Source organism: Balaenoptera borealis, assembly GCF_965194805.1.
Source record: "Balaenoptera borealis genome assembly, chromosome: 13".
Taxonomy (NCBI): domain Eukaryota; kingdom Metazoa; phylum Chordata; class Mammalia; order Artiodactyla; family Balaenopteridae; genus Balaenoptera; species Balaenoptera borealis.
The window spans coordinates 1,191,311-1,205,669 of NC_138870.1; the positions used below are offsets into that span (position 1 = coordinate 1,191,311).

Consider the following 14,359-nt stretch of genomic DNA (forward strand, 5'->3'; position numbering starts at 1 on the left):
ACTGCAGGGCATTAGGACTCAGCAGTCTCCTGGAAGCTTGGTTGAGGAAAGCTTTGTCTAGATGCACTGTTTCACTACTTGTTACTCTAATTCTAGTATTTCTGCTACATTTATTGACTGAATTCTTCTTTTCTCATCAATTATTTTCATATTCAAGATAAAACATAAAGAGGAAACAAAATGCTTCATCCTTCGATTTTTACCAGTTACTGTTTAAAACTTTTATTCCATTCATTTAAACGAAACAGACAGACCAACATAAGCCAGTTCTCTCACTTCCCCACCAACACTCTGCCTCCTGTGACCAACAATCTGTTCTATCTAATGAGCTTTTTTCTTTAGAGATTCCACATATAAAAGGGCTCATACTGTGCTTGTCTTTCTCTGACTTATTTCACTTAGCATAATGCCCTCTAGGCCCACTCATGTTGTGGCAGATGGCAGGATTTCATGCTTTTTTTTTAATGGCTAAACATTACTCCATTGTGTGTGCACCAACTCTTCTTTATCCATCTAGTGATGGGCACTTAGGTGGCTTCCGTATCTTGACTATTATACATCTTGCTATGAACATGGGTGTACATGTATCTTTTATTATAATTAGTTTTTGTTTTCTTCAGATAAATACCCAGAAATGGAATTCCTGGATCATATGGTAGTTCTATTTTTCGTTTTTTGAGAAATCTCCATAGTGGCTGCACCAACTTACATTCCCACCAACAGTGCACGAGGTTTTGCTCTAATCCACATCCTCACCAACACTGGTTATCTCTTGTCTTTTTGATATTAGCCATTCTGACAGGTATGATGTGGTATCTCATTGTGGTTTTGATTTGACATTGAGCATCTTTTCTATGTCTTCTTGGGAAAAATGCCTATTCGGGTCCTCCTTTTTTTAAAAAATAAATTTGTTTGTTTATTTATTGGCTGCGTTGGGTCTTCGTTGCTGCACACGGGCTTTCTCTAGTTGCAGTGAGCAGGGGCTACTCTTCGTTGCGGTACACGGGCTTCTCATTGCCATGGTTTCTCTTGTTGCAGAGCACGGGCTCTAGGCACATGGGCTTCAGTAGTTGTGGCTCGTGGGCTCTAGAGCACAGGCTCAATAGTTGTGGCGCACGGGCTTACTTGCTCCGCGGCATGTGGGATCTTCCCGGACCAGGGATCAAACTCGTGTCCCCTGAATTGGCAGGTGGATTCGTAACCACTGCGCCACAAGGGAAGTCCCAAGGTCCTCCATTTTTCAATCAGATTGTTTGGGGTTTGGTGGGGTTTTTTTTTGGTTTTTGGGGGTTTTTTTGCTATTGACTTGTATAAGTTCTTTACCTGTTTTGGGTATTAAGACTTTATTAGGTATATGATTTGCAAATATCTTCCCCCATTCAGTAGGTTGTCTTTTCATTTTGTGTATGGTTTCCTTTGCTGTGCAGAAGTTATTTCATTCGCTGTAGGCCCACTTGTTTATTTCTGCTTTTGTGGCTTTTGCCTTTGTAGTAAGATCCAAAAAACCATCACCAAGACATATGTCAAGGAGCTTACTGCCTATGTTTTCTTCCAGGAGTTTTATGGTTTCAGGTGTTACATTCAAGTCTGTATGTCATTTTGAGTTAATTTTTGTGTATGGGGTGAAGCAGTGGTCCAGTTTTTTATTTTTTTTTGGTTGTACCAGGTCTTAGTTGCAGCCAGTGGGCTCCTCAGTTGTGGCATATGAACTCTTAGTTGCAGCATGCATGTTGGATCTTGAGTTCCCTGACCAGGGATCAATCCTGTGTTCCCTGTGTTGGAAGGCAGATTCTTAACCACTGCACCACCAGGGAAGCCCCAGTGGTCCAGTTTTTCCAAAACCATTTATTGAAGAGACTGTCATTTCTGCATTGTATATTCCTGGACTGGTCCTAGACTTTTGTTTGTAGGAAGGTTTTCTTGATGACTAATTCAATCTCCTTACTAGTAATTCATCTGTTATGGTTTTCTATTTCATCATGATTCAGTCTTGGTAAGTTGTAAGTTTCTAGGAATTTATCCATTTCTTCTAGGTTGTCCAGTTTGTTGGCATGTTAACTGTTCTCAGTAGTCTCTTATGATCCTTTGTATCTCTCTGGCACCAGTTGTAATATCTAGTGTTCACTTCTGATTTTATTTATTGGAGTCCTCTTTTTTCTTGTGAGTCTAGCTAAAGGTCTGTCAGTTTTGTTCATCTTTTCAAAGAATCACCTCTTGGTTTCATTGATCTTTTCTAATTCTTTTTAGTTTCCATTTCATTTATTTTTGCTATGATCTTTATTTCCTTCCTTCTAACTGTGGGCATTTTATGTTCTTCTTTAACTGGTTCCTTGAGGTGTAAAGTTGGTTTGTGTATTTGAGACTTTACTTTTTTCTTTTCTTTTTTTTTTTTTTTAAATTTATTTATTTATTTATTTATTTTTGGCTGTGTTGGGTCTTCGTTTCTGTGCGAGGGCTTTCTCTAGTTGCGGCGAGCGGGGGCCACTCTTCATCGCAGTGCGCGGGCCTCTCACTATCGCGGCCTCTCTTGTTGCGGAGCACAGGCTCCAGACGCGCAGGCTCAGTAGTTGTGGCTCACGGGCCCAGTTGCTCTGCGGTATGTGGGATCTTCCCGGACCAGGGCTCGAACCCGTGTCCCCTGCATCGGCAGGCAGATTCTCAACCACTGCGCCACCAGGGAAGCCCCTACTTTTTTCTTGAGGTAGGCATTTATCAAAACTTTCTTCTTAGAACTGCTTTTGCTACATCCCATAATTTTTGGTATCTTACATTTTCATTTTTGTCTCAAGGTATTTTGATTCTCTTTTGGATATTCTTTTACCCATTAGTTGTTCAGGAGCACATTGTTTAATCTTCCCATGTTTGTGAATTTTCCAGTTTTCTTCGTGTTATTAATTTCTAGTTTCATACCAGTGTGAATGGAAAATATTATTTCGATCCTATTAAATTTATTAAGATTTTTTTGGTGGCCTAACGTTTCATCTATCTTGGAAAATGTTCCACGTGCACTTGAAAAGAATGTGTATTCTGTTGCTTCGAGATGGAATGTTCTGCAAATATCTGTTAAGTCCATGTCTATCTGGTCTAACATATAATTTAAGTTTTGTGTTTCCTTATTGATTTTCTGTCTAGATAATCCGTCCATTGATGTCAGTGGGGTATTAAAGTCCCCCACTATTACTGTTTTGCTGTCTATCTCTCCCTACAAGTCTGTTAATATTTGCTTTATATATTTACATACTCCTCTGTTGGGTGTATAAATATTGACAAATGTTATATTTTCTTGTAGACTGACCCCTTTTTCATTATGTAAAGCCCCTCTCTATCTCTTACTACAGTCTTCATTTTGAAGTTTATTCTGTCTTATATATGGACAGCTACTCCAGATTTTCTTGTGGTTTCCATTTGCATGGGTATCTTTTTCCATCCCTTCACTTTAGTCTGTGTGTGTCCTTACATCTAAAGTGAGTTTCTTGTAGGCAGCATATAGATGGGTCTTGTTTTTTCTTTATCCATTCAGCCACTCTGTGTCTTTTGATAGGAGAATTTAGTCCATTTACATTTAAAGTAACTATCAGTAGGTATGTACTTATTGCCATTCTGCTAACTGCTTTCTGGCTGCTTTTGTAGTTTGTTTCTTTCTTCTCTTGCTCCCTTCCTTTGTGGTTTGATAACTTTTTTTAGTGATATGCTTATATTCATTTCTTTTTTTTTTTAAATAAATGGAGAGATATCTTTATTTATTTATTTTTGGCTGTGTTGGGTCTTCGTTTCTGTGCGAGGGCTTTCTCTAGTTGTGGCAAGCGGGGGTCACTCTTCATCGCGGTGCGCGGGCCTCTCACTATCGTGGCCTCTCTTGTTGCAGAGCACAGGCTCCAGACGCGCAGGCTCAGTAGTTGTGGCTCGCGGGCCTAGTTGCTCCGCGGCATGTGGGATCCTCCCAGACCAGGGCTCGAACCCATGTCCCCTGCATTAGCAGGCAGATTCTCAACCACTGCGCCACCAGGGAAGCCCCTCATCTCTCTTTATCGTGTATTTACGGTAGGTTTTTGCGTTGTGGTTACCATGAGGCTTACATATAATAATTTACATCTACAACAGTCTACTTTAAGTTGTAACAATTTAAATTCAACCCCATTCTAAGCTCATCATTTTTACTCCCCACTCCCATGTTTTATACTTTTGATGTCACGTTTCACATCTTTTTATCTTGTTTATCCTTTATTATAATCATAGTTACTGTTACTACTTTTGTCTTTTAACCTTCATACTAGCTTTATAGGCAATTAATCCACCACCTTTAGTATGTATTTACTTTTCCAGTGAGACTTATCCTTTCATATGTGTCCCTTTTACTAATAAGTGCCCTTTCTTTTTAATTTAACGAATTTCCTTCAACATTTCTTACAAGTGGTGATCAACTCCTACACTTTTGCTTAAATGCAAAGCTCTTAATGTCTCTAATCTGAACGATGTCTTTACCAGGGAGAGAATTCTTGGCTATAAGTTTTTCCTTCAGCACTTTGACTATATCATGCCTGCAAAGTTTTGCTGAAAAATCTGCTCAAGTTCTTATGGGGAGAGGGTGGGGTTTCCTTTGTGTGTGACAAGTTGTTTTTCTCTCCTTGTGTTTAACTTTGGACAACTGAGCTATAATGTGCCTTGGTGTGGGTTTTCAACCACTGAGTCTCTGCCTGAACCCCTCATTTTGGTTATTGTATTCTTCAGCTCTGAGACTTCTCTTTGGCACTTTTAAATATTTTCCTTCTCTGTTGAAGTTCTCACTGTGTTCATGCATTCTCTTCCCCAGTTTGGTGAGCATCTTTATGACCATTACTTTAACTCTTTATCAAGTAAATTACTTCTGTCTCATTAAGGCTTTTTTCTGAGGTTTTCATCTGTTCTTTCATTTGGAACATATTCCTCTGTTTCTTCATTTTGCTGGACTCTGTTAATTTCTGTGCAGAAAAGGAAACAACTGCCTCTCCCAGTCTTGAAGGTGGGGCCTCATGTAGGAAATGAGCCTTTTTGTTCAGCTCTTCCCAGCTCTTGGTCGTCTCTCAAACCCCTGTGCTTGTCCAGGCAGCCTGATGTATTTTAGTGGCTCCCAGTAGTTGAGGGTGTGCCAAGACCTGTCAGTGTCCCAAAGGGGAGGGTCTCAGCACCCAGATTCAGACTGACTGGACACTTTCCTCTAAAGTTCACAAACATACAGGGCTGTGAGCAACTGCAAGCCTAAGTCGCACTGGCCACCAGAGTCAGGGACCTGCAGTGACCCCTGAGTGGCAGTCACAGACAAGTGTATAAACTCTCTTCTGGGGGCCCAGCTCGGGGAGAGTGGGAGACGGCAGGCACCCACAGCCTCCAACCTATGAGAGCAGCTCTGCACACCCAACCTAAGCCTGCCCCTCAGGCTGAAGCTCCAGGACAAGCAGGGTGGCCTCCATCACATGACAGCATGGAGTGTGCCAGCCTGTCCCAAACCGGCCCTCCGCTTGCCACAGTCCCATGGGACCCAGGAATACAAGCCCCTCTGGCCACCAGAGCCAGGCGTTCAAGGGGTGAACCATGGGTGTCAGATGCATGTAAAGCCTCCCTCCAAGAAACTTGGGCTCTGGAGGGTCCGCCCTCTGACGTCTCTGGAAAGGATTCGGGGGCCCCTAGATGCAGGCTTAAGTACAAACCTACCCCTCAGGCCGCAGCCATGGCGATCAGCTAATAAGTCTCCACCAGAATGACCGAGCTCCTGGTCTATATAGTCTTTTGCTGTGCCCTGGGGGGAGCTGGTTAAGAACTCTTTCTCTGCTGGTTCCAGTCCTGGGAGACCCACGAGCAGGAGCCCCACTGGGCACCAGAGCTAGGTGACCCAGAGGCGCCCCCTGGCAGCAGTCGCAAAACTCGGCGCACCAGACACTCTGCTCCTCCCCTGGTTTTACTGCCCCAGGACTGGAGTCAGTCTGGGCTCCTTCTGAGCATCAGGGATTCTCACTGCTCTTGGGACATGCTCTCTTTTTAAAGATTACTCATATTGATATTTGTAATGACAACAAATTCAGCTCCCTGGCTTAATTACTATTAGTTACAATAATTTCCTGGATATTTTCTTGGAGTTTCAAATACATCCCCTAAATTGTGTGTGTGTGTGTGTGTGTGTGTGTGTACATTATGGTCCACTGTAGAGAAGAAACCCCCATAAAACAGTACAGTACAGCAGAAGCAATATAGAGGGAATCTTTGTTTTCTTCCTGATTTTAAAAGGGAATCCTGGGCTTCCCTGGTGGCGTAGTGGTTAAGAATCCGCCTGCCAATGCAGGGGACACGGGTTCGAGCCCTGGTCCGGGAAGATCCCACATGCCGTGGAGCAACTAAGCCCATGCGACACAACTACTGAGCCTGCGTTCTAGAGCCTGTGAGCCACAACTACTGAGCCCGTGCGCCACAACTACTGAGCCTGCGCTCTAGAGCCCGCGAGCCACAACTACTGGGCCCGCATGCCACAACTGCTGAAGCCAGTGCACCTAGAGCCCATGCTCTGCAACAAGAGAACCCACTGCAATGAGAAGCGCGCACACCCAACGAAGAATAGCCCCCCACTCAATGCAACTAAAGAAAGCCCATGTGCAGCAACGAAGACCCAATGCAACCAAAATAAATTAATAAATAAATTTATTTAAAAAAGGGAATCCCCATAAAAAATGAAATTGGGTTATTTGTAGAGACGTGGCTGGACCTAGAGACTGTCATACAGAGTGAAATAAGTCAGAAAGAGAAAAATATCGTATATTAACGCATTATATGTGGAACCTAGAAAAATGGTACAGATGAACCGGTTTGCAGGGCAGAAATAGAGACACAGATGTAGAGAACAAACATATGGACACCAAGCGGGGAAAGTGGGGCGGGGTCGGGGTGGGATGAATTGGGAGATTGGGATTGACATATATACACTAATATGTATAAAATAGATAACTAATAAGAACCTGCTGTATAAAATAAATAAAATTCAAAAAAAAAAAAGGGAATCCTTCTGATGTTTCCCTATTAAGTAGAATGTTCGCTTACATTTAAGAAAATAGATATTGTTAAGGAAGTTCCCTTCTAATTTCTCAGAGGAAACCAGAAAAGAAGGAACACAGGAACCACCAGAAGCTGGAAGAGGCACAGGAGGGTATGACCCCAGAGCCTCACCAACACCCAGATTTCAGACTTCCAGCCTCTAGAGCTGTGAGACACTTACTTTCTGCTGTTTTAAACCACCTAGTTGTGGTAACTTGTTATGGAAGCCCTAGGAAACTAACACAAAATCCAGTCCCATTTCCCCCTGAACCCTACTGCTGCTCCTGAGAAGTCTGCTATCTCTGTTACAGAACACCCTCTTTTCCCAACTGGAAATGGGCCATGTGTTCCATGATTCGGTCCCTTGGGTCTGTATTCTATCCAGTTTATATCTCATCTCTCAACCATTCATATCTAATATTTCCTCTGCCCCATCACTTGATCCTTCCATTTTCAACAGTGGACAGACACACCCTGGAGCTCCAGACTGTGATCCGTGAGTCAGTTATCAAGCAGTTTCCCCACTCTCTGCCGGCTTTATATTCCGCCACAGGGAGCACTAGAGGGGACGGGAGATGGCGGGGAGTGGCAGGGATGGATTTCTTCCCCCCTGGGCGCTCTTCAACAGCCCACCAGCTTGTCCCTCCTTGGGAAGATGTCCATCACTGGGAAGGCACAGCTGGCAGTCCCAGAACCGGGCTGGCGCCTGCCCTGAGACTAAGTTCCAGCTTGTGAGCCCCTCCTCACCTGCGGGTCTGATGACCCCAACCCTTCTCTTTATTCCCCTGCCTCAGACCCTTTCAGCTTTTGTATTTCTCTAACTTGCATTAAAACAAAGACCCACGTGAAATTCTCCACTGAAGCATCTCTGTGACCGCACACCGAACGATGGACCAGAGGCGACTTCTCCCACCACGTCCATCCTCTTTATCTCCGTGATGCGTTCTGCACAAGCCCCATGCAGCTCTTCCAGTGTGAGTCTCTCCTCAGGTCTAACTAAGCTTTAGAGCCCAGTTATCCAGTTATTATTCCCATTACCATATTTACATTTCTAGAAGTTCTTTCAATATTTGTTTCCTTTGAAACTGCCTTACTTTCCTCAAGGTTATTTCTTCCTGATGTTTCCAATTTCCTCTTTTTTATACCTGATAATGCTAAATATGTTTCTATTTTGTCTGCTGCACCTACCAACCACTGCTCATAGTGGTGCTTCCTCATGTCTGTTCCTCTTCAGCACGGGTTTATCCATGCTCATCCTTCCCAGGGCAGAGATTCCCTAGACGGACCACTCCACACCCACAATTCGATCTGACAGTCTGTTTCACTAACTTACTGCTGTTTTTAATCCCCCTAAAAGCAGCTTCTGATAATTTTCCTTACATGGTTAAGATTTCGAAAATGTTCTTAAAAAGGGTATTTACACAATATCAGACAAAGTATTATGTCGAATAACAAATAGAATCTCCACGTAACTGAGGCAAGAAGAATTTTTAGGTTTCGCATCAACCGCACTGAGAACAAGGAAGTCTCAATGTCCACTTCCACATGGGCTCGTTTCACTTAGCATGAGTATTTGTCAGAATCCAGTCTTGTAACATCCTTTTTATACAAAGACAATCCTAATAAATAGCATTATATTTATTTGGCCTTTTCCTTTTCTTTTTGCTTTTTAAAAATTTTAGTGAGAAATATAAAAATGTACCTTTTTAACCATTTTAAGTGTGTGATTCAGTAGCATTAGGTACATTCACAGTGTTGTACAACCATTACCGTTATCTACCTCCAAAACAAAACAAAACGAAACCAAACTCGCAGATACAGAGAACACAAAGAAGGGGGGCCGGGGGTGGGCGAAATGGGTGACGGTGTCAAGAGGTGCAAACTCCAGTGACAAAACAAGTCAGTCCCGGGGATGTGATGTACACTGTGGTGACCACAGGCCATAATACTGTACTGTGTATGTGAAAGCTACTCTCATTACAAGAAATCAAATTCTTAACTTATTGTGGTGATCATTTTGCAACGTACATAAATGTCGAATTGTGTTTACTCCTGAAAATAAGGGAATGGTGTATGCCAATCATACTTCAACTTAGAAAACAGTCAAATGACAATGGTACCTAATAAGAACTCCATTGAAAATTACAGAACTCTATTGAAAAATATAAAGAAATAAAAGCATAGTTACTATTTTGAGGAATTTAAATGTAGCACTGGATATAAATTATGCAAAATCTCAACGTATGATATACCACCAAATGTGGCACAGGCTACATTAGTAGATTAAACGCACTAAGCGTTCTAGAATGAAGAAACGATCAAGGTCAGAATAGGGTTAGCCTATTAAGAATCAGAAGGCAGGACTTCCCTGGTGGTGCAGTGGTTAAGAATCCTCCTGCTAATGCAGGGGACACGGGTTCGAGCCCTGGTCCAGGAAGATCCCACATGCCTTGGAGCAACTAAGCCCGTGCGCCACAACTTCTGAGCCCACGTGCCACAACTACTGAAGCCCACGCACCCAGAGCCCGTGCTCCGCAACAAGAGAAGCCACCGCAATGAGAAGCCCGCACACCGCAACGAAGAGTAGCCCCTGCTCGCCACAACTAGAGAAAGCCCGCGCGCAGCAACGAAGACCCAATGTAGCCATAAATAAATAAATAAATAAATAAATTTTAAAAATAAATAAAAAATAAAAAGTTCAATACATTTACTTAAAATACTGGTCTGTATTTAACAAAGCCAAAATGCTCTGCTATCCGGTGATTTATCAAGTTCAGCTTATAAACACCACTGCATCTAACATATCTGCTTTAAGTACAAAGGTTAGAAACCCCACACGCCTGCGCACGCTGGGGCAGACCGAGGCTTTTCTTAAGTATATCTCCTCTGTGTGTAAGATTATTTCTGTGAGAGTCACCTTTTTTCAATTCCACACGGGACCGTGGCAGAGCCGAGAGTGAAGGCAGGGATGGAAGGACCCCAGAACGGCAAGGGCGAGGGCACTGCGGGGCTGGCCCAGAGCCAGCCAGATGGCAGGGCTCCCAGGACACCCCAACCCCCACCAGACAGCCCTCCTGCCAGAGCCCCGGGCAGAGCCCCTCCTACCTTCCACGGCCTTGACCCTTTCCTCCAGCTCCCGTTTCCTCTCCTCCTTCAGCAGCTGCTCCTGCTCCTTCTTCTGCACCGCGAGGAGGATCTGGCGCTCCTCCTCCTCCTCCCTGCGTTTCTGTTTTTCTATCCTGCTGAGCACAGGGGTCTCCTGCGAGGGACCAAGAAGTTCAGTCAACACACAATAAAGCAAGACCACGTCTCTGAGTAAAGATTCCACGTTTTCTATTCAACACATAGTGTTAGACAGCTGGGTGACTTACACCCTAACTACAAGTTCATCTTCTCATCTGTGCAATCAATGAACGGATGTAGACACACACTCACACTAAGACACAGTGGGGATGAGAACAGGTAAAGGCTTGGGCCCGATGACTGACCTAATTTGTAGTCTTTGGGAGATAATCTGGAGAGCAGACCGGAGTAGAGAGGAGACACCACTCTTAGATTTAATCTTTGATAAAAGTGGCATCTTAAAGAGCACCTTCACCTAAATAACTAAGAGAAGGATGAGCTAGCACAATTGCAGTAATGTGCACGCCTTCGAAACTCCTCACTTCTGTACTTTTCTTTACTAATCAAACAGTAAATAAAATGGAGGGTTCGGTGGGAAGGGCCACCGTTTTGCCTTAAGATACAGAAAAGAGATGAAGGTGACGGCACAGAAATGCATTGCGTCCCTCAGACTGGTGAGCTTTCCCCTTGTTTTTCAACCCAAACAGCATTAATATATAATGATTTCAGGTGGTTAGTGCGAATGCGATTGCCTAAGAAATTTAAGGAAAGAAAAGGAAAACAGGACCATTACCATCATAATTTCTGAAAGTTTTACTCTGGATATTTCCAATATAGCTAGTTCTGAGCCATTCTGTAGTCCAGAACACTCAAACTAGGACTGAAATCGTTATTTTCAATTTCTTCCCTTGACTTCTGTGATGTGTAAGGTAGAACTTTTTCTTTTTTAAAATTGTTATTGAAGAGGTAATAATTGTTGCCTGCAACAGAGAACACCTGTAAGTTGCACAGACACAGAAAAATGAATCAGGTGTCTAAAAGGGAAAATGCCAGTTACCCTTACAGAAAAGATAATGCTGATTATCCCACGTTAGGTAAAACTAAATCAGGAATATGACTTTTTCTTAACAGATCTTTTCAGTAGGAAGAAGACCTAATAAGAATCTTCTATGCTAGATAGCTGTATTCTGTGGCAATTACACAAGTGGTCTTAATGTGTGGGAAAAAAAAAGATGACAGCCGACTGCCATCTATACAAAGTCATAATTAAACATTGAAACCACTCTCGTTGAAATTTTCTACTATTTTTTTTATGGTCCTTAAAACTTGTTTCGATTGTCATTTGACTCATAATTAGGAAAGCGGTCTTGCCTAGATAGTAGACCTTCTGAAAGTCAAAGGTTTTACTGTTCAAATTCTGAGCCTGACTTTAAAAAAGGTGGCTACTTGACAAGGTAAAAATATGAACTGAGTAAGAGAAGAGAGAGGAAAATGAAAAAAATGTTAACCATTATTACTGCATACGTGACACTGTAGTCAGCCGCCCAAACAGAATTAAACAAAGTTCCCTAAAATCTTTCTCCTATAACCAGAGTGGGCAGTGTACACGAGCTAGATGTCCTTTGTGACACTGGGCTGCCGCTGGCATGGCACACGGACAAGCCTCCTAAGGCTGGGGAAGCACCTTCCCTCGCACTGCCCCCAGCTCCACAGGTCCCTAATTATTCCAACTTTTGGGCAACATCTTTACCTAGTTGAGAAGTTACAGTGGAGCTACTGTTAACAAAGCAAAGCAAACCAGAACAGCGCGCCTTTACTCTTTTCAGCTATACAGTGACTCCAAGCAGACGCCCCTAAGATGTCAACTGATAGGGTGGCAGAAAGGCAGGGGATAGAGGAACACAAGCCTCGCCAAACCAATTATTTCATTCAAAGAAAAGTGCACTGTTTTCTACACATCAGACCCAATGAAAAAGCAGAGAAAAACAAGCACACAGAATAACCACTAGTTATTTACTGCACACAATGATGACAGCAATGTGTGTGTCCTGCCCCTGCCTAACAAAGGACGACAAGAGAAATGCTCTCCCTTCAGCCAGAACAAAGACATACTAGAGAAGATCAGCATCCTAGGGAGGCCTGAGGACACGCAGCCCAAGGACTGGTCACCCAAGAGTCACCTGGTCAACAAACAAGAGTGGCACTGCACGCGTGAAGACAACGGAAGGAGGGGAAAAGGGAAAAATAGATAATTACGTACATTCTAAGAATACCTACACAATTTTTTCAACAAATACAACGACGTACTATTCTTAATATGGGAAGATGTCTTACAAAGCAGTTAACAGTAGCCCCCACCAAAAAAATGAAACATGAATACAAAATTCACAGAAGTAGATAAAACACATCCATGATCATTAAGGAAAAGCAAAACAGCCTTTTCACTTACAAAACTGTAAAAGATGAAAAAAGTGACACGTCTGCAAAGACATGGTAACATGGACGCCCTCAATGAGCTGGGGACACAGATCTTCTGGAGGACAAGATGGACACACGCATCAGGAGCCCTGAACAGAGTAATTGCACTGCTGTGACTTTATCTTAAAAGTGAGACAGCGAGGCAAAATATTTCTGAGTACGTTAAAGTCAACATTATTTAAAACAGTGAAAAACTGTAAATATCTTAAATGTTTAAAAATAGGTAAAATTACATAATCGCTATGCAATCATTAAAAATTGTTTTTTCTGAGGAATATTTAATGAAACATGAAAAGGCTCATGATGTTAAATGAAAAACACAGGTCACAAGACAACAGTCAGTGTGCTCCCAGGTTTGTAATAAACGCACAGAGAAAGGGCCTGAAGCAAACACATGAAACTGTAAGCAGGGAAACTGTTACCAAGTCTCCTGCACTTTTTACATGAGTTTTCTGTAAGAGCGTGTAAATTCTTTCGGACACAGAGCAGCCCCTTCCCAAATAAGCTGGGGAAATCACCTAGTATTACATGCTCTAAAACGACCCAATTTTTATTAACTTCTTACCCCCACTACCATGTGATCCCTATTAAAAGTCTAAAATTCAAAGGTTAAAGTACCAAAAGGTTACTACCACTTACAGATTTTATGGTGAGGTATTAAAATTGATTTAAACAGCTTAAGATATTTCGATAACAATGCAGCAGGAATTTTTTTAAATTAATTTTTTTATTGGCGTAGAGTTGGTTTACAACGTTGTATTAGTTTCTACTGTACAGCAAAGTGAATCAGCCATACACATGTCCACTCTCTTCTAGACTCCATTCCCATATAGATCATTACAGAGCACCAAATAGAGTTCCCTGTGCTATACAGTAGGTTCTTATTAGTTATCTTTTATATATTGAAGCAGGAATTTTAAAACTTACAAAATTATAAATGTCAAGGACTGCTGCTAAATCAGAGATTCTGCATCATTCAGAAATACATGTAAAGATACTGAAGTGAAATTCACAGGAAATGAACAACTTTAAGGTGCATAACCTTAAAGGGGCATTCAGTATATTCACAACGTGTGCGACCACCATCTGTGTTAAGTCACAGAACATTTCACCACCTGAAAGAAAGCTCCACACCCAATAAGCAGTCACTCTGCATCCCCCACTCCCCAGGCCCTGGAGACCACCAAGCTATTCTTTCTATGGATTTACTTATTTTGGACATTTCACATAAATGGGATCATACAATTTGTTGTCTAGTTAGTTCTTTTTTAAATGCATTAATATTTATACTAAGCACATAAGATGTAATAATTGAATAACTTGAATTTACAGCATCTTAAAAAAGCAAACTGTTATAACAATAGCAAACAAACAATCCCGTTAAAAAATGGGCAGAGGATCTGAACAGACATTTTTCCAAGGAGGACATACAGATGGCCAACAGACACATGAAAAGATGCTCAACATCATTAATCATCAGAGAAATGCAACACCTGGTAGAATGGCCTGATGGCCATCATCAAAATGACAAGAGATGCTAAGTGTTGGTGAGGGTGTGGAGAAAAGGGAACCCTTGTGCACAGTTGGTGGGAATGTAAATTGGTGCAGCCACTATGGAAAAGAGTATGGAGGTTCCTCAAGAAATACAAAATGGAATTATCATATGACCCAGTAATTCCACTCCTGCGTATCTTTCCAAAGA

At 42.2% G+C, this 14,359-nt stretch overlaps 1 protein-coding gene across 4 annotated transcripts in view; it reads right to left on the minus strand.

Moving 5' to 3' along the window:
• The window catches only part of CECR2 (CECR2 histone acetyl-lysine reader), a 162,581-nt gene that overhangs the window by 32,061 nt on the left and 116,161 nt on the right, over positions 1–14,359 (minus strand). For all 4 annotated transcript variants that reach the window (XM_082350487.1, XM_082350486.1, XM_082350485.1 and 1 more), the window contains exon 8: positions 10,162–10,315. In XM_082350487.1, coding sequence (XP_082206613.1) covers positions 10,162–10,315 — 154 coding nt within the window. The remainder of the gene's footprint in view (positions 1–10,161; positions 10,316–14,359) is intronic.